The sequence below is a fragment of the Ixodes scapularis genome, unplaced genomic scaffold, assembly GCF_016920785.2.
Source record: "Ixodes scapularis isolate PalLabHiFi unplaced genomic scaffold, ASM1692078v2 PGA_scaffold4__175_contigs__length_147842914, whole genome shotgun sequence".
NCBI lineage: Eukaryota > Metazoa > Arthropoda > Arachnida > Ixodida > Ixodidae > Ixodes > Ixodes scapularis.
Window position 1 is genome coordinate 88767082 of NW_024609879.1, and position 26890 is coordinate 88793971.

General features: G+C 43.2%; 1 protein-coding gene across 1 annotated transcript; it reads left to right on the forward strand.

The window, feature by feature from the left end:
• Nucleotides 1–26707, forward strand: LOC120836423 (calmodulin-lysine N-methyltransferase). The gene is made up of 12 exons (XM_040205302.2): nucleotides 1–114; nucleotides 5534–5721; nucleotides 8688–8749; nucleotides 12618–12678; nucleotides 12950–13004; nucleotides 16442–16505; nucleotides 16727–16787; nucleotides 17418–17492; nucleotides 17594–17657; nucleotides 20563–20691; nucleotides 24078–24162; nucleotides 26664–26707. The coding sequence occupies exons 1-11, from the start codon at nucleotides 16–18 to the stop codon at nucleotides 24159–24161; spliced, it is 942 nt and encodes a 313-aa protein (XP_040061236.1). The 5' UTR covers nucleotides 1–15; the 3' UTR covers nucleotide 24162; nucleotides 26664–26707.
• Nucleotides 26708–26890: the final 183 nt, after the last annotated feature.

The following is a 26890-nucleotide window of genomic DNA, read 5'->3' on the forward strand; positions in this document are numbered from 1 at the left end:
CCCGGTGCTGATAAGATGGCGGCCGACATACGAAAGAAGGTTTCAAAGCCGTCCGCCCCCAAGGGCAAATTCGGCTCCTCAGTAGCCATGATGAGGTGGAGAATGCTTGCAAAAGTGAGTACTGACCACCCTCGATCCCGCGGTACCGTATTCCCTGCGTTGCATTTGGCAAATGGAGACAAAACGGGCGTGGAAAAACGAAGGCTGCGCGATGCGGGATGCTGCCTCTCTTTTTCTCTCTCTCTCTCTCTCTCTCGCTCTCTTCTGCGTATTGCTCTCTCCTCGTTTCTCTGTTGCGACATTGAAAAATCTCCGCAGTGTTTTTGATAGACTCGCTAAACGAGGTTCATTTCTGCTACGCATGGGTGCGGCATCAAATCGGAATTCGATCATTTCTAGACGAGGGGCTAGGTTTCGAAAATCACCGTGGTTCTGTCAGTTTCGAAATTTTGCACCCGGATCGTTCTCCCCGCTTCCTCATCTCTCTGCTCCGGCGTCCATCGCGAAGATGCGCTGCGATCTTGAGTTCGACTTGGCAGCGGTCTTTGTTATGGCGCAATGAGCCGTTATTTTAAACCCGTCAGCGACGGCAGCCAGCCGCTTTTCGAAATTAAATGGCTCTAGCGGCAGCCCGCGGTTTTGCAAGCAGATAGAGCAGCGACATGTAGAGTACAGTTACCGGGTGATCAAATAAACCTTTTCCACGCTCTTGTGTCTTGCGTCAAGATCTACATTTGACTGGCCGAACCTTCAGATAGTCCCCGTGCATTTGTTCGGAATTAACGCGACAATATCTACGTTTATTTCTTTATAGATAGGTCCTAGGTACTTTCACACCAGCATGCACTTGGAAGAGAAAAATATATTGTAACATTTGCTAACATAACTTATATTAAAAAAAAAAAAAAAAACATTTTGACAATTCCTTTTGTTCATGAGCTTGAAATGTTCCTTTTTAATATGCCTTCTCACGGCCGCTGAATAGAAAAATAGTTGTAGTTATTTGATTTGTAATCTCAGAAATAGATGTCTTTGAAAACCAAAAATAAATTTGTGCGGGCACCTGTCGTCATCTCCCCAGGCAGGTGATCGTTCTTGGTCAGTCCCATTCTTGCTGAGAAAGAACAGATTCTGTGGTGTGAAATGTAGGCTGTAGAATGTACGCACTCAGCAGCAAGGTCACCATAATGATCACTTATGTGATGGCAGTGCAATTCATGTACAGCGTGTTTATGTTCAGCTCCATGTCTTTGAGAGCTCTGTCAGCTGCCATTTTCCCACAGAAAATTGTAGAAAATCATTTACAACTTTTTAATAAGGTAAATAGTTAGTTCTGAAACATTATTGCCTGGTTTAAACAACTAGTGCTACATTTGGGCTTGGGATGAGCGTTCTGCGATGCATAGTTAATAGTTTATTTTTGCGTGAAAAAAAAAAGCTTGTCAATTTTTTGGAGGAACACCTTGTATGTATGGTAAACAATCTCACTGCCAGCAAAAAAAGGAGGTCTTCAATCTCCTGATATATTTTACTGAAATAATTTCCAAATTTGTAACGATTTGTAACTTTTTTTCTGAGCAGTTTCGTGACGTCAAAGTTCCTAGGGTACATTGCCAACCCAAAAGGGTGGCTTGGGTTTGACAGCTGCTTTCTGACTAAGGAGATTATATAGATTTGCTGGAGATGTACAAAGTGACTAGCACTAACTTTGTACATCTTTGCACAGTGTAGGAGCCAACCATGTGCTCCTATTCAAGCTGCATATACCATGATGTCTAGCGTTGGGAAATTGATAGATTAAGCTACCGATTATACGATTAGTGCTTTAATCACGATTAAATTTTTTAACTGGTTCATCGGTCAAATTTTGACGAGCTCAAATAAAGTAGAAATTAAACACTTCCACCACGCATAGGTGGACGAGCGAGTATGAGGGCAAACTGTATGTCAAACAAGAAAGAAACTATTGGCGAGATTTGTAACTCTAGACAAGTGCAAAAGGTTGCACGTGTCTGGGCCACTTCAGCGCTGTTCGAGTGACCGTTTAGTGCAGCAGAGACGACTGTGAACAATCAAAGAAGGCTGCTCTTGCTGGAGAATACCAAATAACCTCTTTGCCGCATGCAGCTGAAGTAACAATCTGTGAGGCTGATTCATAATCCAAGTTGTACATTGTGCCTTTTATCACAAATTCAGCAGAGGCAAACAAAATATATTAATTCTGAATTTCTTAATGTTATGCATAAAAATAAACGAGACCAATTAATCGATTAATTAGTCGATTAATTGGGTTAAAATTTTTAATCGACGTCCAGCCGTAATGATGTCTGTTCAGATATCCTTTTAAACTGGACAAATCGGCATCTGTCATGTCTTTCGTGATGTACGTTAAAGATTCCAGGCTAGCGGTTGTACTGCACTGGACAAATTTCTCATCTACAGCTGGGAGACAAGTCGTCCGTTGAGGCAGACTAAGCTCTGTGCTGTATAAGCATACACACTCCCTACTTTTTTTTTTATTGTCATGTCTTCTGCTTTTGCCAGGATGGTGGCATGCCCCATTCATTAAGATGGTGTGACATTATCCGCTAGGTGCGAGCTGGCTTCACTTGAAGAGAGCCGTCCATAGTCTACTTATTTTTGTGTCCTTTTTCTCATGTTCACAGAAACAAAAGAAAAAGAACAAGTGCTCAGGATGTAATTATCGAAAGTATAAAACTCGAGCTTTCAGAAAATCGGGTAATCAGAAAAACAATGAATCTAATTTTTAAGAGGCTTTATGGTATATCTAACCTGGAAGCTTATTGTAATCTCATTGCATTTTCTCGGGCCTTTACATCAATATTGATATACCACCTTTCAGGTCTTTGATACCTACATATTTTGATGACTAGAGAATTCTTTAATTCTAGGAGTATACTTTTTTAAAGTTCTGAGCATTGTCATAAGCTTGCATTGCGGATTTCATAAACCTCCTCTTTACAGAATTTTTTTTTACTTTTTGAGCACCATCATTAGCCAAGTTCTGTAAGATCCTAAGCTGTTTCATTTTATGGATTTCAAGAGATTCCATTGCCGCTGCGCCATTGAAACCTTAATTTTATCTTATTAAGAGATTCCATGACATTTGCAATATGCTTTCACTGTATTCGCGACTCCAGCAAAACGGACACCACCAAGCAGGAAAGCCGTGAACCAGCCGGAACAGGTCGCTTTGCGCCCCTCCGCGTCTCTGGTGGCTTTTGCGGACGCGTGTTGTCGGCATGGTGGCGACCAATGTGATTTGACGAAGGTCCGAAAATTTCTCAAGTTTGCCTGAGTGTTCATTAGTGTGGTGAAGCCTCAGTAGATTGTTTCCTTCCATCACGTGTTTGAAAGTCCGTTTACTCCACAACACACGGTCGCATGCTTTCGATTTCTTAGATGGGGAGGAATCATGAAAAAATGTTTTGATTTCTTGTCTGTCTCGAATCACATTCAAAGTGACGACTACTTGGTAACTGATAGGTGGTTTCTTTATAAGGATGTAGAACAGTGGACTGAGGACGACAGACAAGGTGTTTCACTGGAGGGAACACCAATGTTGCAGTCAAGTGAATGGGAACGTTCAGTAGCTGCTTTTCTTGAGTTTGGTTGTGTTTCATTAGCTTCAAGTTTGAGCCACCCACGCCTGTCGGTGCATTGGCTATTCATCTTGGCTCCTTTTCGCCGAAAAAGCCTCTGGACCACATTGAAGGAGTTGGGCTGATTTTGCAATTACTTGATTCCGGAAAACCTGCTCACTGCATACGATTAATGAGGGAAATTGTCTGCTTCCAAAAGGTGGGGGACACGTCTCGAAAAGTTAGAAGCTGTCACGGCATTATGATATATCGCACCTCCAATATTTATATCATAACCCCGTTGAAGCCAGCAGCAATATACATCTACATTGCTCAGGTTGCCCGACCACAAAAAATGCTCATTTTCTCCGTTCAAAATTCGAAGTCAAGTTCAATGCCCCGAGAGGTTCTGCGTATATCTCCGATGAGGACTCTTTTCAGTTTGTCCGCATTCGTCTCCGTGCTATCGGTTAGAACCATTTGGCTGAGTTTAAGTAGTATCTCTCTGTCTGACAAATATACTTTTATTCAGCAGTTCACCTAATAGCTAGTCAACTAAGCTTCAACCCAAAGAATATACTAATATCGCTTTAGTGGGACATAGTATGTAATACCCTATAATATATAACCCGCTTATCAAATTGACTTCTCGATTGCTACTAAAACCTGAATTGAGATTCGAGTATCAGCTGCTTAGTGAGGCGCCAGCGGGTTAACACACTCCTTGGCTCAAGAAGCATTTGCTTAATTTTTGTAATTTTTCTGCAGTTTGTGTTGTTGACCGAGCAGATGACTGGAGCTGTTCCTTAGACGCGGATACGCACAAAAGCTCGATTTCGCGGACAGATAAGTCGCATGGTCGAGGCATGCGAGTCAGCTGAAAATTACTCTCGGTGGAACAATTCTGTAGTCATCGCCACTTTCCTTAGCTGATCAAAACTGATTAGAGTCTATTACCGTCTCTTCGGAGCCCATAGTTTCGGTTTTGAACGAAATCTCAGAAACGAAAGTTTCACATCAAAAGAACAAAAAACACCGGGAAAACAAATCTATGCTCTGCAAGTTTTTGTGCACCAGCTACACTTAACTGTCTCAGTTCAGATACCTATAAAATTGGGCATTAAACGAAAGAAAATCTGTTAAATTGAATGCGCCACCCGTTCAGGCGACCCGGCCAAGCCGACGCGACCTGTTCCCAGCCGCCATGTTTGTTTTGTGGTGGCGCTCCCTATAGGTCGCTGGAGTTGCGAATACCTTGGCTCTCACTCGAGGTAACTACATGTTTATAGAGTTAAAAAACAAAGTTTGCTAACCCCTCCACTAGACCTGCACCGAACGTTACTTTACCGTATATGTTTGAAATGTAGCTTCGTTTAGCCGAAGTCAAGTAAAACGACATGAAAAAACGTAAGAACAAATTGGCTTCCACCTGAAATGGAGCGCAACTTGCACCCCTACGTGACTGGTGGTTGCTGGAAAAATGCGCCTGATCGGGGATTTAATCTTAACTTCTCCAAGACTTACAGAGTGCTTTACCAACTGATCAAACTAGGAGCTGGCAGTCAGTAGAGAAAACATATACTAACAGTTGTCACCATTCTTAAATAACCGGTGTAATTGTATGAGCAGACGTTAATGATCTGATATAGTGATTTATAGGAAAAGTCCCAAAGCTGCAGAGATTTATGTAAGAGTAAGGCTCTACTGACTGCTAGCTCATTAGCTTAGTTGGTAAAGCACTCCGCCAGTTTAGGAGAAGTTCTGGGATTGAATCCTGGCACAGGCAGACTTTTTCAGTGGCCACCAGTTGCACTCAATTTCAGGTGGAAGACATTTTATTCTTACATAAATCCTCTCCACCTTGGGGACTTCCCTTAAAAATCGTTTTATATCAAAGTCTTGAAATGAGAATGAAACTGCTTCTCTCACAGGCGCTTCACGAGGGACGGATAAGTCATGCTGACCTATTTTGTGCCTCGATGAGACGCTTTGGAGCGTTTCGCCTCCTCGACATCACCCATATCAAGAGTCGGAAGACGGACGAAGACGACGACGACGACGGCATGTGGTTTGAGTGCGTCTATCCCAAAAAGGAGCCCGAGTTTCGCCTTAAGATCAGGTGGGTCCCTTCGTTTGGCATCTGACGAAGCAAAAGGTTTCGTTTTAGCCTTTTTCCAAAGTAGCTTTATAAAAAAGTTGCCATGCCTCGAGGTTTGCAAGACCATTGTTAAGGGGAGGCACGGCCTAGGAATCGCAATTTTTTCAAAAAAGTCACATTTTTGGAAAATAGGCTGACCAGCTTTTACAACTCATAAAGAATGCTGTCCAAAAATTTTATTCCTGTAAGTAAAGTATTTACTCCGAAATAAATTATTTTCGATGTGCTGGCGGCCGCACGTGCGCGCCGACGACGCAGCCGATTACGAAAATGTGCCATTTTCAAAGCGCACTCCCTCCGCGTTTCTTAGGACTAGTATGGACAGGCCCCCCTCGTTGGAATGTGCGTCTCGCCCTCTTTCGTTCTGTTCGCAGCATTGTTCGCGATATCGCGCTCACAGACCGTAAAATCCCGTAAAAAACATACCTAGCTGTGCACGCTCTTATTGGTCAAGCTGGCGAAACAAGAGCTCTGATTCGCTAGGACGAGCGACGTAACGTGGCTCGTCCTTGCGAATCAGGAAGCTCTGTTCGAAATTGGCATAGAGCCAGGGAGCTACCAAGCGTCATACGGAGAGAGGGCCACCAAGATGAAGGTTGCGAAGGCCCAAGTGAAAGCGCTCGAGTTCTCCAAGATGTCCCACAAAAAAAGGAAGATGGAAGCTGTGGCCAAGGCACAGAGGGACCATGCAGAGGAAGGAGTGACATATGCCCCTGGAGCATTTTAGATGAAATGGCAAGCCCCATTTAAACTAAAACGCTGTTCGAACTTTCAAACCTGTTTTTCTCAGCTTCATGTTTTCACCATTTTTTCACAGCTCTAAAACTATTGTTCGATGAGTTAAGCGCCCCCAAGTCTAATGTATGGCTTTTTTGGCATGAAATTTACTGGAGAACTCGGCTATGCACTTACTTTTTGCAAATTGTTATTTCTTCACACAAAAATGTTGACGTTTGTGAAACAAGAAAAAAATTAAAAATTCATACCATTATTGAAAGTTAATTTTTACATGAAATATGGCCTTAAAAATTATTTCAAGCGTACTACCGATTAGTTTAGTCATTCAGCGTTATACCCCAACAAAGAAATTGTGCCTTTTTATTCATATTTTGAAACGATAGTTTTTCCCTTTGGCACGGCTACATGTACATTTTTTTCAACGAATAAGGCTGTAACTTGTCAAAAAATAAACCTTTTAAGTTGAAAGTTGGTGTAGCCTTCTAAGTTTTGACGTTTAACATACCCTAAAAATTTCATTGACCTGGCACAAATACTTAAAAATTAGACCCTCCAAGGGAGTGCCTCCCCTTAAAATTTCTAGCGTTGTTTCGTAAGGTAACTTCGTAGGTTATACTTAGGGTAGCAGCAAAACAAACTTGATTGGTTGCTACCGAACAATGAATTTTGCGAACTCCAGCGACTGAGCATGTTTACACCATTATGGAATTAGTGTTTTTAAAGGTTGCAGTGCGCACGTTTTTCGCTGTCAAGAATTCTGGAATACGGATAGCTGCCAAAATGTCCTACTGGCTTATCGAATCCCCCTTCGCCACATCTCCTAAGATTTCTTGGGAATGTATAAAACATATTAGAGAAGCATACACTACTTTTAGATGTTGAGAAGAGGGAAGCCCATTTCTTATCTTTGTTTTCTTGGCCTCTAGTTTACTCAGGAAATACGTCAGATCAGGAAAATCTTGAAAATATACCACAGCAGCATTCCTGCCATAGTTGGAAATTCGGCTCTGTAGTATCACACAATTTTGTAACAATAATATAATTTGGGAAACCCTTTCCTTCCTCCCGCTGTTTTGTGGAATGAGTGCAAGAAAAGAGGGAGTTACACTGCTAACTGTGCAAAAATACACAGCCCTAAGTTTTGCATGTCTGTGCAGGGCTTTCACGCGGGGGTACTAACCCTTTGACGGTCGTTGCCGTACATGTATGGCGGTGATTACTCATTTGAAAGTGCCCAACTAAACATGAAATTCTGCAGGAGGTCTTGCTATTTGTTTTGTCTTTGGCGAGCTATCAACATTATATTTGGACATTGTTTCACATTGCCGAGCTATTTATATTTTTCAAATTAAGCACTCTGTGCACGTGATGCTTACTTTGCATAGCAGCCGCTCTGGCGGTAGTGCCCATGGGAGAACTCGCTTTTTCGATTCAGACTTCCAACGCTTTTCGGAAATAAGTTTAGAGGATGAGAGCTCATCATCCGACAGAGAAGCTCTGTAAAGTACCTTCGGTTAGGAATCTGAAGCAGCTGGAATGTTGTGGAAGCGATCGTACCAAAATGAAACCAAATGGAAGAAACGTGACAGCTTTTCGCTTTCACTATTTCCTGCTAGGGAATTAAGAAATTTTCCTGCTAGGGAATTAAGAAAAAAAAAACATGTGCATTGACCCTTTCTTTATACTATTCCTTTGAAGACAAAACCCGCGGCCACTGGAAAAACATCTTTTCGGAAAAAAAAAAAACTCAACCATCAAAGGGCTAAGCACTATTTCGTCCTGGTCCGCACTTGGAGTTCATTTAAAGGCTTTCATACAAAGCAAACTTCAGCTTGACTGGAAACCTGTTTTCTTCTATCCCCTTTTGTTCACATCCTTCCCTAACTCTTTCCCTCACAAATGCTGCGGTTCCAAAATTTAAACCCCACTTTCAGACAAAAAGGGATAAACATTTTTGGGACGGCTGGTGACGAAAAAACGAAAACGAAAGAGAGACCAACACAATATGGTCGACACGATCGAGCAATAGGATACAAAATTTTGTCTGCATTCTCTCTTTTATTTTCGTATTCTAGGAATAACCTTTTACTTTCTTCGACGGAGAGGGAAAAGGGGGGGAGGGTTTTCATGTTTGGATTTATGTGTTGGCCGTTGTTTAAAATGCTCTCCTTGCTTTCTCTTGTTTCTAGGGCACTGCCTGACAGAATCTCCCTAACCGACATCAAGGGCTTCGATAACACAGGCAACGTCTGTGAGTCCCTCCTCCGCTGCAAACTTATACTCCGCTTCAACTATTCTGTGCTACGTTGCCAAGGCTAGATAGCTTCCACACGGCTGCACCCCCCCCCCCCCAAGGGGCGGATCCAAGGGGGAGGCAACGGGGCCGGCCGTCCTCCCCAAACGAAGACGACCCCCCCCCCCCCTACCCCCTTCTCGGAGGGCAATTTGACATGGGTGCACAAGAAAGAATGGAAGAATAGTATCCCTACAAATTTTCCACCCCCCCCCCCAAAACGGAGTTCTGGATCCGCCCTTGACCCCCCCCCCCCCCCCCCCCAATGGTGCAAGAGCATGTGACTGATCTGGCATCCCAATTGCATGTGCTAATGCTACACTAGCTTTGACATGGTAGCACCAAACAGTATGGGTGGTGTTTAGTAAGTGCCATATTTGAGTGCGCTATTCACATCACCTGCTTAGAATTTTCGAGAAGAGCTGAAGTATTGGTGATGTAAAATGCCCATTGTGGAAGCAGCGTGGAGGCTCATTGTAAGCTCGTGCTCAGCAACAACAAACTCAACTATAGCCGCTAGTGAATACCACCTTTAGAGGGACCCTTGTAACTTCTGATTTTTGTGTGGATACACAATTAATGGTACACATTTTTTTTTACACAAGCAGTAAGTCCGTTGTCACGATTCTTTGAGATCTCTGCTCTGGAAACTATGCCAGTCTCTGCCCCGGTAACATTTTGCTGCCATAGATGCCGCTTCTGTTTCCAAGGGGCACTACTGATTGTGAAAAATTTACAAAAAAAACCAAGTAGTCTTAGATGTAAAACTTATCTGTTGGCCTTAGAATCTATTCATGACCAGAATGTTGAACCAAAATTTTTATTGGTTTGATTTGGGTCTGGGTTTGGGCAGTAAAAATAACAGCTCAAACCAGTTTGAACCAATAAATTGATCATATATTTTCCCCATTGTTTCTGCCATAAAATTAGTAACTGTGCTATATAGTTTTTTATTGTTTGTACAATCCACTTTTATTTTCAGGTACCAAAAATAAGAAATTGCATTATTTAATTTCGATAAAGCAGTAAAAGAAATTCTACATTAACTTACAAAACGTTGTGCTCATACTGCTCAACATCCATTTGTTTAACTCACTGAGAAATATTTTCCCTGAATCAAAAGGTTGTCACAAAGTGTGGTGTTCGCCTAATATACCCGTGATTGGTACATTTTTGCGTTGAATTATAGTTGTAGTTGTGTACTTGAACTAAGGAATTAATTACAGTGCATAAAATCATGGAATGGGTGCATCATCATCATATGTATTGTGAAATATAGTTTACGAAATATGTTTCATAATATATATGATAACGATGCAACTGAGCTAAAAACAATAATATTTGCAAAATCTCACAAAAGTTTTAGCACAAGCCCTTTCAGTCTACCTTTTATAGAAACAGTAAGCGGCAATCACAACACTTGTTTTCCTGACCAACATTGTGTACACTTAGCTCCGTGACGCAGGCGAAGAATCATGCAGAAAGGACTGATAAAAATTGTTTATTATAATCTACACACATCTTCGTACTCAGATTGAATCTGACCTAAAATAGCGTGTATTCAAGTGAACATTTTTTTATACAGGATAAACTGGCATAGCCTGGCTGTTGAGATTTGTTCTTGACAAGATGCCAGTCGATTCAATTTGCAAATACGCATCACCCTTGCTAATTGATGATTTTTCGTGAAATATAACAAAGTAGTATCTCATGCTCTACTCGACATGGCAGCTACCTAGTTGGTCACTTTCTGACAGCCTGCATGCATAAAGGCCCGTTCACATACTTTCAACCGGGTAGGACTGGCTGAGACAACACCAGTTTTTAAGTGTCGTGCAACAGCTTAGGACCGGATGTGTTGCTGAAGAGCAGGTCCTAAGCCGTGACAAGAGGCTTAAAAACCTGTCTTGTCTCAGCTGGTCCTACTCAGTTGCAAGTGGTGTTTAGTAAGTGCCATATTTGAGTGCGCTATTCACATCACCTGCTTAGAATTTTCGAGAAGAGCTGAAGTATTGGTGATGTAAAATGCCCATTGTGCCACACGCCCCTGTGTACTTTGTTTTTGTCCAACCTGCAGACACATAAAATTGATGTTCATCACATAAACGAGGCAATAACAGAACTTTGTTTGTTTGAAAAGTTATTTGTGTTTCAGGAACAGATACTAGTTACTTAAATCAGCTTCAAAATCAAAAATTTGTTTAAGGTTCTTTCAAATCACTTATGCACGTGCTTATTGAGGATGAAAACATTAGAAAAGATTTGCAGAGCATTTTTCAGATAATTGGGAGTATGTCTTTTTTATGATTTATATCTTTAACGTGATCGAACCTTCATTTATGTTTTCAAGTCTTCAGTCAGTAATTAAATATGTTTTTATTATCATCAATAAATTTGAGTATATGAAGTTCACATAACTGCTTGAGACCGGCACAGGAGGGCGATACTTGAAAATACGCCTGCTGTTGAGCGCCGATCTGCGGAAACATATTTTGTTTGCGTTCTGTTCGACAGTGAAACACTGGGTCGAGGGGTATGCCAAAAAGGACTTTGTGCTAACATGATAGATCTGGAGGCAAAGACACGAAGTGTGAAGAGAGTGATAATAAATGGTATTCTTCAAAAAAATAAAAGAATCTGATATACAATGCCTTACTGATCTGGAGGCAAAGACACGAAGTGTGAAGAGAGTGATAATAAATGGTATTCTTAAAAAAAATAAAAGAATCTGATATACAATGCCTTACTGCAAAAATAAGTACAGAGATGTAATGATATTCCTAATTACACATAAATAGCATGAAGGACGGGCAAAGATTCTTATAATCTTAACATAAATTATATTTGGGCATCGGCTTGCATGAACTGGAAACTTTGCAAAGTACTGCCTCCGAAGGCTAATGCTATATTCACAATGCGGTGCTTTATCTATCATATGCGCTCTAACATTTTATTAGGCTGCCGTAGGTCATCTCGAGACTGTATATATACTGCACAACTTCACTATTTGGACATCTACTTTTGCTAGTGTTGTGAGCATTGCATCAACTTGTCTGCAGTGAAAGCTCTCTCATGGTACAACTGAAAACTTCCAGGCTGAATGTGTCAAGGGCTGTGCCATGATGTAAGAGGCACGACCAGGTGTCAAACATGCAATTGACTAAGGCGCGAGACACATGGACAACAAAATGTCTGACAGGTTTTATAATACAGTGTCCAAATCTCACCAGGTGGCGGCCAATCACGGCGTCATCATGCATGTCTCCCCTCTTAACGCACGCCCAATGTCTGTACTGTCAGTGAGCGTTTTCACGAGTCCAAACTATTCGCTGTTTCCCTTTCTCCTCTCTGGGACTCACACATTGCTAGCCTGTTCCAATTGATCAGCCACTTCGTTTCCATCAAGGGGCTGTTTGAATGTACACCTATGAGGTCATGCAAAGAAACATGCATGCTTTTTGTTCTTGTGGACTGAATTTGCCTGCAACGTTTGATGTATAATGCGAGTTCCAGAAAGATGTTTTTGGTATTTACATTTATATCTTTCAGTATGTAACTACCTTCGTTGACCCGGCTTCTATCCAAGTTTGGACCCAGTCGAGAATGTTAAATTAACAAGTTTTAATGAACTAATGTAATGTTAAATTATCAGACTTTAATTGATTAATGTAATGTTAAATTAACAACCTGTAATTAAGCAAAATTAGTGTTGTATTAAAATGTAGTTACTTAAAGTGAATGGAAATAGAAATTAACAAGCTGCAATATATAAAGTTAATGTCAAATTAACAAGCTTTAATTAAGTGTTTGTTGTTCTTCCCTCAAGGTATCTGGCCGTCTGAAGAGGTCCTCGCCTACTATTGTATGAAGAACAAGGAGGTCTTTGTGTGAGTTGCATTCAATGCTCCTTCCTTATTTTCATAGTACTATACGGTACTCCTTATTTTTATAATTTTCACGATAGTTACTGAGGTTGCAAAACTTACTGGTGGCATGCAAGCATTCTTAACACAAGTCTGTGTTTTCTGAAATTTGCTAACTCGGAGACTGCAAACACAATGTGTCCTTCACATTAATTTGTTGCAATAGTTCTGTTAGAGCATTTATAAAGATTGTGAGTGACAGGTGTAATCTTTCCCCCCCCTTTTTTTTTTCCAGGGAGAAAAATGTGTGTGAACTTGGTGGCGGTATGACATGCCTAGCAGGTTTCGTTGTAAGTAGAAGACTCCACTTGAGACCTTTGTGCATTAGACTCAAAATAGCATGTGAAGCCAAGTCAGTAAACATTTCTTGCAACTCTTTGTCCATAATACATGTTCTAACATTCTAAATGTTAAAAGTGCCTTCCATCAGAAGTTTGAATCAAAGCAGAGTGAATGCTGAATTGACACATTTGTCCTCGATCCAAAATTAACCACTAGCCATGTGACCAGAATTCAATTCATAGCATGACGCCTTTCTTTACACTGCCTTCATTTGCAGTTGTATCTTTTAGAGCGCAGCTCTTAGGGGCCCGTTTCCGACTTGAACGGCGTCGCCGTCGCCGTCGGCGTCGCCGTCGGCGTAACTGCGCGGTGCATCATGGGAAATGTCCCATAATGCACCGCGCGAGCCCCCCACCGGGGTCACGTGACCTCGTGGAGGGTCACGTGACCCCCCGAAGTCACGTGACTCCCCTGAGGTCACGTGACCCCTCCTCGAGGTCACGTGACCCCTCCTCGAGGTCACGTGACCCCCGCCGATGTCGCGTGACCCCCCGATGACGTCATCGTCACTGATGACGTCACCGGCATCCACATCGTCATCGTCATCATCACTGACGACGTCATCGGCATCCACATCGTCATCGTCATCATCACTGATGACGTCATCGGCATCCACATCGTCATCGTCATCATCACTGATGACGTCACCGGCATCCACATCGTCATCGTCATCATCACTAATGACGTCACCGGCATCCACATCATCATCGTCATCATCACTGATGACGTCACCGGCATCCACATCGTCATCGTCATCATGACTGGTGACGTCACCGGCATCCATATTGTCATCGTCATCATCACTGATGACGTCACCGGCATCCACATCGTCATCATCACTGATGACGTCACCGGCATCCACATCGTCATCGTCATCATCACTGACGACGTCACCGGCATCCACATCGTCATCGTCATCATCACTGATGACGTCACCGGCATCCGCATCGTTATCGTCATCATCACTGATGACGTTACCGACATCCGCATTGTCATCGTCATCGTCATCATCACTGATGACGTCATCAGTGACGTCACTGATATCGTCACCGGCATCCGCATCGTCATCGTCATCATCACTGATGACGTCATCAGCGACGTCACTGATGACGTCACCGACAATCGCATCGTCATCGTCATCATCACTGGTGAAGTCATCAGTGACGTCACTAATGACGTCATCGGTACCCGCATCGTCATCGTCACTGATGACGTCATCAGGGACGTCAGTGATGACATCATCGGCATCGGGGGTCACGTGACCCCCCCCCCCCTGGTTAGTTTAACCCCCCCCCCCAGTGCCCTTCCCTCCTCCTCCTCAAGAGCTGCGCTCCAATTCGGCGTTACAGGGAGTTGTAAGCGGCTTTCATTTTTTTATAGTTACTTCCAAAGAGTGTTTCAATTACACAGGAAATATGGCAAGATTGTAGTTCACAGCCATTGACAAACTCATGAAACTAAGTAGCACTTTTTTTTTAAAAGTTGGGTACCCGAACACCGCTGACTCCCCTAGAGTTTTCAGGAACAGGGATCACAGACTTGTTCACTTGTGCAGAGGTGTGCCTTACGAAATAAAACACATTGCTTACTGTATTTCCTCACACATATAGCATGCACACCTGTTCATGAAAGTGGCTTGTAGGTTTACTTCCCTGTGGAGTAGGTGAGGGCTGACCATTGGGATTTGTGTAAAGAAACCAGCAATTAAGGAGACACAAAGAGCATTATGAATTTGACTCGAAACAGCAAGCAGAACGGGGAAGGTCTAACCTTGATATGTACATGCTTAAATTCCCAGTGTTGCTTGCAGTTATACTCTGTTTCACCTTGTGTTGTACCGCAGGAAAGGCTACAAGCGCGAGCTCCTTGCTCTAGGGCATACCTCGGCGGCACAAGCTCTCGTGCCCCAAGGGCAGCTGCCAACGCTATGAGCTCGCGCTTGTAGCCTTGCGGTACAACATAAGGTGAAACGGAGTATAGACATGCCTCCTTTATGGCTGATCACCTTCTGCAAAGTGCAGCGATTGGCTCCCACAAGCAGTGCACAAAGTAACCATGCAAGCCTCCTTTATAAACAAGAGTAGGCTATGGGTGTGGAAATGTGGTTATACTGTAAACGGCTTAATTTTCGTGAAGACCTAATTTTCGCGAATTGCCTACAATTCGCCAAAAATAGGTTACGCGAACAATTCCGGTAAAATGTAAACACATTAGAATATATATTATGAGATCCCACCGCATCGCGAAAATGAGATCCCACAAAATATTCTAAAACTTCAGCTTTGACCTAAATTGCAAAATATTGAGCCCGCGAAAAATAAGTCGTCTACAGTATTCAAATTTGGGCTAAAAAGGACCTTACAAATGCCTCAAATAACTTTTAGCATTCCTGTATACCACTGAAGTTAAAATGGCATCATATTCATCAATCTTTCGTGTTCCTTTAAGACAGGGATCTCAAACTCATTTGAGTGCGAGGGCCAGATAGCCCACACCAAAAAAAAAAAAATAGAGGGCTAACAAAAAAAGAGGGAGGGGGAGTGAGAAACTTGCGTTTTAGAATAAAAAAAAAAAAAACTGTTTTTCATTTTGCGAAGTAACAGAGTCTTTCAGTAGCACATTTGAGATTTTCTAGAGAAGGGACCTCATGCTTTGCCTTTTGTAGGTCAATCCTTAGCTTTGATTTCCCAATGTGAATACTTTAGATCCAACCCTGATGTGATGACAAAATTTAAAATTACATCGCACCGCTAACTTGCTTGCTATTTTCAGTGGAATAAAAGAGCAAGCCCACTCTCGTTGCCGTGTTGCTCAGTAATTAAATTCAACATTGCAAAAAAAACACAAAAACTTAATGCGACGGTTTTTGCTTGCCTCCTGATTTTTATGGGAGCATTATTAGGCAATTCTTGTGTTTTAATTATATTTTTCAACTCCTGGGAACCCAAGCTTATAGCTCAATCTTTTGAAGTTTGAGCAAGAGTTTGTGCAGCCAAAGTGCGTCCTAATGAGCTCACTCTTATAGCATAGTAGTGGGATTTTCGTATAGGTGATGAACACAAGAAAGAGCTCAAAAGCAAAATTTAATGTGAAACAGTACTGAGTCTATAATGGAATAAAAAAGATATGTGAATGCGTAATAAGTGCAGAGCTACGTTTTAAGTGTAAATAAACTTGCGACGTGAGACCATTTTTTATGACGCATATAGCGCTTGAAACATGGGAACAAAGGTTCGCAGCCGCTTGATGCTTGGGGGCCGCATCCCAGCAAATCGCGGGCTGTATGCGGCCTGTGGGCCACGTGTTTGAGGCCCCCGCTTTAAAGTCTTGATTTTGTTGTTTCATGTTTCTTGGATCAGTTTATTTTTCAACATTTTGTTCACAGGTTGCCGTTACAACAAAAGCCAAAGAAGTGTACCTGACCGATGGCAACAGCAAATCCGTGCAAAGTATCCTTTGAATGCTTCTCGCAGTCATTGACACTTGCGCCTCACAACGCTTCTTTGATATTGGAAAGCGCCGGTTTCATATTGGAGAGTGCTGGTCCCATATTGAAAGCAGCACTTGTGTATCGTAAGCAGAACGATGCTGTTTTCATGTGTTGGAAACTTTTGTATCGGGAACTATGTTTATTCCAAAAGTGCCTTTGTTTTCCTGAGTTGCAAAACAGATGTTCAAGTCATTCTCGATCGTAACATTGGTTCCTGGGGAAAGTGCAATGTGGTGGCAAGGTAAGTGACATTATTACTTGGGCAATAGAATGTTTTAAAGCCTCTATTTTGACTTTGCATAGTTAATGATAAGGACAACAATGAGATGAGGAAAACTTGGTAGCCATCAGTGTCTCAAGCCCTATGTCCAAAATAAAGTTAAAGCGAATTGCCATTGCCTACAAAAAGTGAAACAGTCATGGCGGTTGTTGAATTTTCAGGAACAAAAACATGCAAATTTCTCAACTTACTCAACCTATTCTGCAGAATGTGAAATGATTTTCAGTTGACAAATACCCTATAAAGCAATATTCCAATTTAGCTCAGAGGAAACTACAATTGTAAGCCACTGTAGGAGGTAATGTAGAAAAATTTGATCAACAATAATTTAAAGCACTTAGCTATAGGGATACAAAAGAAACAGCTTTTTAAGTATATTGAACATAGAATGCCTTGGCTTGCCTTTGAAAAGATCCTTTTTTACAAAGAGAAACTACAAGCAATTTCTGAACTTTAATTCAGAAAAACTGCTTTCTACATCTGACAGCTTTTATGTGGAACACTATCAATGTTTGTACCAATTATTTCAAAAGAATTCCAAGATTTAAAGCATCATATAATCTAGTCCTTGTTTTCAAAACTTTTTTTCAGACGAATACGCTGGGACGAAAACGAAGATATCCACAATCTTACGGGGCGGTTCGACGTCATCATTGCAGCAGACTGGTGAGCAAAATGTTCGCACATGAGCAAGCTATGTCTTTGTGTGAAGCTGGGTTTTACCGTGGAAGACGCTAACCAAGATACCCATTTTATTAATTTTTCAGTCTCTTCTTCGACGATGGTCGGGTGCCCCTTGTGAATACCATTTGGAAACTGCTGCGTGACAGGGTAAGGGTGGCGACTTCCATCTTTCACGAAATTTCACACTAACCAGGACCTGAAGATGAGTTTTATGAAATCAGGGGATACAATATGTGACATTACAGTTTGGGAGGATTAACCTGCTTTAAATGCTCAGGTTATTGTTTATTGAATGGACCTTTTGCTAAATGGTTGAAGCACGAGAAGAAGGCTGGCATTATAGTCCTGCGTGCAGCATGTGCCAACTCCTACAGTTGTAAATTTTTAAAGCAAGAGCCTAAACCAAATTGCTGTTTTTATGGAGCAAAAAGATTTGCACAAAATAAGTTATTAAAGAAAAATGCCAGCTCATACTACTCGCAGAAGTACAATCCTGGACTGCTTCATGATATTTCTGCCACTTTGAAAATGTTATTGCACACTGCTCAGTTCTTACTTTCTTTTTCTTTTTTTTTTCAGTTTTTACAGTTACATTCAAGTTCTGTTGAACCATTTATTTGTATTGCTGTAGTTCTTCATAAATTGAAAATAGCCCATAATATTGTTGTGGCCCTTAAAAAAATTGTGCATTCAGTGGACATTGAAGCTTTCTTTTGGGGAAAAGGAAAGACTTCCTCTTCCCCAAACTTTGCAGGCAACCAGGAAAAATAGAGAGTTGTGCCCAAAGTGGTGCCATTTAGACAATCTGAAAGCTGCTAAAAATGTCATCTCAGCATTTCAAACAAACCAGATCCAGCAATTATTCAACCCGTGCTTCACGCTACGACCGTGTCCGTGCCAAATTACGTGTGCACATAATTTGGCATATCTGCCGTAACAGAAACCGCATCGCCAGAGACAGCACTTCCATCCAGCCTTCGAAGCCCAGGCGTGGCCCGTTCCTTATCATCACTTTTATAAGCTTATCAGACAGTTCTCAAACCCATCACATGGTGTCAGATGCGGGATTGAGACAACGAAGCCAACAGGAACGAAAAAAAGAAACGAGCGCACAGGACCGAAGACGGCATCCTCAAAAGTGAGTCAGTGTAGTTGCGATGGCGTAGGAAAATGAAAATGGCAGTGGACAATGGGCTCCAGCCTCCCCACCCTCTGGATGCTCCGTGTCTGGGCCCCAACGAGTGGGAAGACTGGCTTCAAACCTACCATTGGTACGCGTCCGCAGTGCAGCTCAACAAAAATACGCCGCAAGTGCAAGTCGCCAACTTTATGACCGCGATTGGGTCCTATGCACTAAAGATCTACAAGACGTTTGCGCTGAGTGAGGCAGAGAGCAAGGAAGTCGAAGTTCAGAGAACACTTACCGCCGAGTATCAACTCCGCCTATGAGCAGCTGAGCAACAAGAAAGCAAGAGCTTCACAGATTTCCTTACAACAGCGAGGTTGCAGGCGAACAAGAGCCAATTTGGAAACTTGTCCGATGAGCTTCTTTGAAGAAGAATCCCCCTGGGCATCTTGAATGATGATGTTCGCGAAAAACATCTTGGCGACTCGACCATCGACATGGAAAAGGCCATCCACTTCTGTTGAGCACTGAGAATGGACGACGAAAAGGTGAATGTCATTGAGAGGATTGGTGAGCCAAAGAATAAGGCGAAACTGTTGAAATTGCTAGGAAGCTACAGTGCCTGCAAAAATTTGTTCCGAACCTGGCAGAAAAGAACCGCAAGGCTAAGAAAACCTGCCAAACAAGACGTCGACTGGCTATGGACGAAGGAACAGAGCTCCGCTTTGGAAGAAATCAAAGAAGCTTTAAAAAAATCTCCAACACTGGCTTACTACGACGTGAGTGAAGACATGGCAGTCTCGGTTGGCACAAACTTGACTGCGCCAGGTGCGGTGCTCCTACAGAATGGAAAACCAGTGGCGTGTGCCTCAGCAGCACTGACTGCTGCACAAAAAAACCATCTGCAGATAAAAAAAGAGGCACTGGCCATCAGGTATGGCTGTAAAAAGTTTCATCACTACTTACAAGGAAGACCTCTGATGGGAGAAATGAACCACAAGCTTCTGGAAACAATCAGATAAAAGCCGGTAGTCTGCACTATTGCCTACTTCATCCGTGTCTTATTCCTGTAAAAAAAATGATAAGTGTGTTAGTTCCCTGACAAAAAGCATTCCATTCTGAATAATGAAACAATACAAATGTAAATTCGTGGATTTTTTATGGCAGTATTTATTGTTTTCTTGATTCATACTATTTTGATAGAAACAAAAATGTGTGTGACCACACTTCTTCGTTTCAAAAACTTTACGACCATAGTTTCCGAGAGGCTCTAGACCCTTATTGATCTGTAGTAACAGTTTTATATCCTTAAGCAGTGGGTGTTTGTGTCATCAAAGTTGGTCCCCATTGTCTCTCTTGGGCACAGCTACCTTGCCCGAAACTCGTGGGCAAAAGCAGCACACTGTCAGTAAAAATTGTCAAACGTTTTTCGGTGGCTAATGCCCGCGTATATTATTGTGATTTTGACAATCATACTGGGCTTGTCTGGTGATAACAAACGATTTTGAAAAACAAATCCTCGTATCGTCCGCAGCTGTGGACAATCAGCACAGTGAAGTATACCAACTCCTGTGCGGAGTGCAAGTTCATCTGCTTTTAGTACAGGGGATGTGTTGATGTCAGAACGCCGAGCTCTTATTGGCTGATTGAAAAAAACAGTTAAGATTAAGATTTTAATGGCGCAGCGGCAACGCAAAAAATAGTGGATAAAGCTCGAGACATCTAGCATTGAGACGTCTATCCACTATCCTTTCAATCAAAGCCAATCAAAGCTCGCTATCGTTCTGATGTCGCTGCAACTCCTGCGCTCCAACACAGCAGACGACTTGCTCTCCGCAAACATTTCTAATTCGCGGACTATGGTTCCGAAAACATGGTGTGCCGAAAAATGTGCTCACCAAACCAATGAAGCAACGTCTCACGCAGGGCCTTGCACTAATCCTGGCACCGAAGCGAGGCACCACATTCCAGCAGTTTGTAGACCTGGCTCTGGAGAAGTTTGAGGTGGAGATCATCGTCTCATATGACACCTACGTATGGGACCTTCACGACAAGGTGTGCTAGTCCTGATGCTCTGTTTTCCAGAATCCTGAATGCCCCAAGTCATAAAAGTGCCGTTTCCTGGGCCTTGAAAAGACTCAAAGTGTTTTCATTCATAATCGGGTAAAAGATGAATGTTGCTGGGCTCGGAATAGTGCCGTTTCAAACTGGTGCCGCGGCATTTCGAGTTGAAAACGAGCTTCAAGTAGTAATTACACTTTGTTTCTCCTTAAAACTCATTCAGTGATTTGAGGCTTCTTAGGACAGAGCGAATTGCAACCTCTTGTGATACCATACGATGAGAGAGCACGTTAGCACCATTTGTGAGGCGGCTGTGGAACTGCACTTCTCTAGAGCAGAGCTTTTGCAGTATTTGCGAGGTTAAATGTAAGTGCTGTCTACGAGAAACGGTCATTTATAACAGTGTCCGTAGCTTCTAGAGCCAGTAGCGAGAGTATGACTTGCAAAAAAAAAAGGAAATATATGAAAATTGCGAGGGTTCCGCGGCTGCCCAACAAAGGGTGTTGGTGCCTTCTCTCGTTGCAATAGATCACGGGAGGTTGTAAAGCACACGGTCGTATGCAGTGGCAAGCGTATGAACTAACCTTTACGACCGACCATAGGGGATGCTGCGAGTCATCAAAGCCATTTCGAGGCTGTGCGAGCGTGGTGCGTCCTTTGAGAAGGGTGCAGTGATGTGCGGGGCTCGTAGTGGCGCAATACCGTACGTTCTTAATGCCGGACCAACTGGGACGGTCCTGCGTCAGCGTCAGCTGCGGTCCATTGTAAAATGAGGCGGGGTATAGTGTGCATGCTCGAGCTGTCTACTGGCCTCGAAAACCCGAAGTAAAATATTTGGGGGTTTTACGTGCCAAACCAACGGCGGGCATCGAAAACCCGGAATTATTGGGAAATTTCAGTGTGTGTGGAAAAGTAATCATCAAGAAAGTTACCAAACATTTGTGTTGGCTAAATCGGAGAAAACGGGCGACGCGGGCGGCGGATCAACGCGTGACGAAGTGGGAGGGTGCGGTGTGCGATAGCGCGGACGGCCTTCGCACCGTGCAACGGTCACTTGAGGCACCGCTAGGAGGCGCAGGCTGCCGCCCGATTCTCCGGGTCAGACGAGAATGGCCACTGCAACCCCGTCCTCCGCATTTTCTTCTTTCACAAGGGTCATGCGATTTCATCAGAATATTCGGGGAAAGACCTGGGAAAGTTAGAGAATTTGTGAGAGGCGATTTGGTAGACACCCTGCGTACGTGCCGTCACTCCCCAGAGTTCGAGAAGTCTGCTTGTCCGCTTTCACAGACGGTTGAAATTAGAGACAAGTAGCAGAGAGACACAAATATAACGAAGCAAAGCTGAAGTATGCTTGTAATGCCAGTGCAGGCAGTTGAGGTACCGCCACTGACAAGATAATGGCGGTCGGGAGAAACCTCAGTTGTCCCGCACCCAGCGTGAGCTTCGTATCTTCGATAACGGTTTGGCGTTTTGCGAGTCTCGCGCGTGCATACGTACAGCCAAAGCATGGCGAAAAGCAACAAGCGCATGCTAAAGGCCGGGCGTTCGAAAGAGATTCTCTGGCGTTCTCACTTCGTCAGCGACTGTCGGCGACTTCCGCAAAATCAACAGCACCCATCGGCTGGAATAGTAAGCTAACGACGGGTTGGAGCTGAGCTAGTTGGATCATGGTTGGCAATAAAACCAGCTGAACATTTGAAGATAAATAGAGTTAAAAAGCAAGGAAAGGCTGGACTAAGAACTATATATTAAGGACCTCCTTCCTCCTCCTCCTCTGCCTTGTATCCCCTACACTCCAGTTTAAATTTCTAAAATTTCTGAAACTAGCCCTTAACAGCAGAGTAAGGGCTAGTTTCCCCAGGATCGTGTCCGTCCTCAAATAACCTGATGACACAGAACTCTGGACAGCTACCGCCATCTATGAGCGACGGTGGCAACAGTTTGAGAACTTCCACTCTGGCTTGCCGGCTTGCGGCCGGCCATTACTTCATTCCCACCATAGTACAGTTCCCACCATAGTTCATTCCCAGCGGTCTTTCTTCTTCACCAGAGTGGAAAAGCTGAAAGTTTTTTTTCTTTATCTTGAAGTGCCACGGTTGGGGCACTAACACAGTCATCTGCCTTTCCTTCCATGGCCAGCACCTCAAATACTGGAGGCACTGGTCATGGAGGGATAGGCCAATGACAGTGTTAGTGCCTCATTTGTGGTGCTTCAAGATGAAGAAAAAAATGTTTTTGCGGGGGACCATCGCTTCGGTGATATGAAGAAGTAGTTCCGCATTTTAGAAATTTGAACTGGAGTGTAGGGATTACAAAGTAGAGGAGCAGAAAGAAGGTCCTTAATAATATACAGTTGTTAGTCCAGCCTTTCCTTGCCTTTTTCTCTCTAATTATCTTCAAATGTTCGGCTGGTGCTATCTCTGCTAGTAAGCTTTCATGGCAGGTTTGCTTTATCGAGCAAATCAGATGTTGACAAGCACCTGGCAGTCAAGAGATGAAGCCGTGAAAGCAGGTTTAGAAAAATGTGATGAAAATGGCCAACAGTAACAATGAAATATACTTAAAAACAATTTTTCCTGAAAAAAACCCAAGAAACTGCTCTATTATAAACAGTTTCTACCGTAGAGCGATTCAACATCAGATTGTGCAGTGGAGCCTGGCTTGTGTTCTTCATATTTCTCGAAAAAATATACATATAATGTAAGCCACATCCTTGGGAGGAATATTCAACTTTTCTCCCGGAGAAGGGCGGAAAAATTGACGAGATTTCCAGTGTTACTTTGCACAGCCCTAGTTTTTATACCAAAGCATTTCTGTCGTGACAACGTCGTCGCTTTACTATACAGGGACAAAAATAATTGTGGCTAAGACTGGCCATTTGCTGGGCCCGTCCCGTACGTCATATATCCGTTGGCTGCAAGCGTGCCACGTTTTCTTGGAACGCTTGAAGACAATAGAAGTATGCAAATGCGGTGTACTTATCAAAAAGCTTCCCAAGAGTGGCCAGAAAAAGGTACAGACTGTTTAGGGTGTATGACGTTTTGTCTCTAGAGGCCTTCCGACTAAATTGCCTTAATGTGTTTGTTTTTTACAACTAGCGCCAAATGCACGAATGCAGGAGGTCAGTACCGCGTGCCGCTCTTGGAAGCAAATGGTGGCATAGCACTGCAACGAGTGGCCCCTTGAAGGCAAATGGCAGCAGAATACTCTTGCGTGGCACTTCTCGCACGTTCGCACAACGTTGGTTATTCATAGTACTTGTACGGAACGCAAAGCATGGATTTTATCAATACGTTTTGCTTCCAACCACTATATTGTTCTATTTGAATGATTTTGGCAAATGGAACCGAACCAAATGCTCAAGGTATTCCCTTTAGTTTCAGCGCGAGAACCGCGACACCTACATTGAGGACGTCCACTATCCGTTGCTGATGCTACTTCGCAAGATCCCCGAAAGCTAAGGTAGGCTTCACAATGTATTCCTCCATGCTTATGTCTCCTAAATTCCCCCTCAGATGTATAGTCTACGCCAATAGACCCGTTTCCTAGAAATGCCCCGAGGAGGCGCTGTTGCATTTTACATCCCCCGCAAACTCCTGGTCAAATGGAAGGAGAAAAAATCCCCACCGAGAGCCACAGTTTTTTGCAACATTCATAAAATATTTCACCACAAAGCCTACTATAGTCAGCAACAGGACAACTTCGCGCTCAATTCAGACGTGATTTCACATTAAAAATCGCTAATAAAAGGCACTTTGTGATTTACTTCGCAAAAAAAGGGATATATGTTGTGAAATCTTACTTTAAACATAAACCGAAACTGAAACTTCGGCTCTGTCGGGCAGCCTAGAAGACTACCGATCACCTGTAACGTGTTTAGTGAAACAACAAAAGGACCTTACTAAATCTCCAACTTCGTGATTCTTGTAGCAGAAATTGTGGCACAGACGAGCTAGGATTGCTTAAGGAAGCAGGACGACCAGAAGTTGCTTGGGGCGCAGGAGACAGAGTGTGTTTGTAATAAAAAAAAAAAAATCTATAGTCGGTGACAGGTTAAGGGTGAAGTGGAAGCTCCTCCTACCTTTTTCCACTTTAGCAGAGCGAACACCGGAGAGGAGACAATCTCCTTTCCAGCTTTCCCCTTCAGCAGCATGAAAGCTGGAGACGAGATTGCCTCCTCTCCAGCGTTCGCTCTGCTAAAGTGGAAAGAGGTGGGAGGAGCTTCCACTTCACCCTTAACCTGTCACCGACTAAACAGTTCAGCCTCGTTATATCGAACGGTGCGAGGACCATAAAATAGTTTGATGTATGAATTTACAGTAAAAACGCTCCAAATGCAGCGCAATTTAGTCACTAAAGAGCTCACGGCAAAATGAATACTCGCTAGAAGTGGTCGCGGAAACTATTTATTTATTCTGGCAAAAAAACTTCAGCAGTCTGGCCTGCTTCTTGGTGTCGCAAGCAATCTCATTGGTTGCAGGCCATACTGCAATGACAAGAAGCTCGTGTAGGAGCCAAAGTGCCCCCCGTGTATGCCGCCGAGTCTAAAAGTGGTACCGGCACCGTGGCAATGCACGTTTAAGTTGCATATGCCTGCCGCACCACCACTATTCCCTGGTGTGTTGCATGAAAGCCTGCCACGCGTCTCCAGAGTACGCCTCACCAGCGCTGCGGAGTTCAATATAGATATATTTTACGATTGACCCACCTCGATGCATAAAGTTTCAAATGCACATACATTTTGATAATTCGAAAACAGTTCTATACAAGCAATAATTCAATATACCATTATTCAATATAACGAGGTTTGACGTATAAAGGCAATTAGTCGTGGCATGTGGCCAAGACAATGGCTGGTGGGGGCATAGCACCCACTTTGTGGACAAGTCCGCATTGCTCCGGCGGGGGCAAAGCTGAAGCGGAGCAGACTGATAAGGTACCTTCCCTTTCTAGGAGCAATGTGCAATTGCCCAAAGCACAAGCATGCCTCCCATCGGCTGCCATCTCAGCCACGTGCCGAGAGTGGGTCTTTTGTATTGGCGGGGACTGTACACGTGGCAAAGCGCAATGTAGCACGCGCCGTAGAGAATGTGTGATTTTGCGTTCGCAGTTCACTTTCAGACTGTTGGTAAGAAAAATGGGGTTCAGCATTTTCTTTCTCTAGTTGTGCCATTGCAACTGCCAGTTTGGCAGAAAATGATAGCCAATAAAACATTGACATTCATTTTGACATCTGCAGACCTGTTAAGGAAGAGGTTATTAGCCTTCTTTGTGGCAGATGCAGACACGCTCTGTTCACCCTTGAGCCGAAACTACAGCCAAGAGCGCAAGATCTCGGCTTTAAACATTTTTCCGCTGAACAAACTCTCGTTCTAAAGTTGGCGACAGGTTAAGAGCTCGGGGGAAATTCGTCCCACCTCTTCCCTCTTTAGCTGAGCAGACGCTGGAGAGGGGGTCATCTCTTCTCCAATGTTGGCTCTGCTAAAGTGAAAAGTGGTGGGAGGACTTTCCCCCGAGTCACCAAATAAGGAAAGGCATGCCTCAAAGCCAGATGCGCAGGCTTGGTCGCACTTGCAGCTTTGCATGCAGTCTAGGCTTAAGGGTGAATGGGCTATAGCACCATAAATGTTTACTTAAAGAGTGTTTCACACATTTTCTCATTGTAATAATTAGCCCAACTATATGCTTTGCTTCTCCAAAAGCCTGAAATATCAAAATTGTAGTATACTCTCGTAAATTCCCAAGCAAGTGCTCACTCAAAATTCGATAATCGTGCAAAACTGGAGAATGGGCACTTCTAGGTCAACATGTAAAGACAGGTCCCTCTAGCATTTTCCAAATGTTACAAAATTGAAGGGTGGGCACCTATTGTGGAATGGGAGGGTGCTCGGTATATTAAGGTACATTCTTCATTTCTTTGTACTTTTGGGGTTCACAAATGGATGATTTCTCTTTCCTTGCAGGATGAAACACCACATATAAAAGCTTGCCTCATTGTTGCCAAAAAGAAAAAAAAACACCAAAGAATGGGAGTGTTGTGGACATGTCTCGAAATTCTCAGGACCAAAAAATGTCATGTGTGAAACCTGTTACCTTGACAACATCTAGTTTTTGAATGTCTTTTCCGTCTCCCACCCACTCCCAACTAGTCGTAGAATTTTGATGTACATCGTGTTTTCTGGAGATGTAA

Coding starts and splice junctions, on each gene's coding strand:
- LOC120836423 (XM_040205302.2), top strand. CDS start 16: ATGGCGGCCGACATACGAAAGAAGGTTTCAAAGCCGTCCGCCCCCAAG. Junction 115..5,533: donor GGTGGAGAATGCTTGCAAAA/GTGAGTACTGAC, acceptor CTTCTCTCACAG/GCGCTTCACGAGGGACGGAT. Junction 16,788..17,417: donor AAGTGCAATGTGGTGGCAAG/GTAAGTGACATT, acceptor ACTTTTTTTCAG/ACGAATACGCTGGGACGAAA.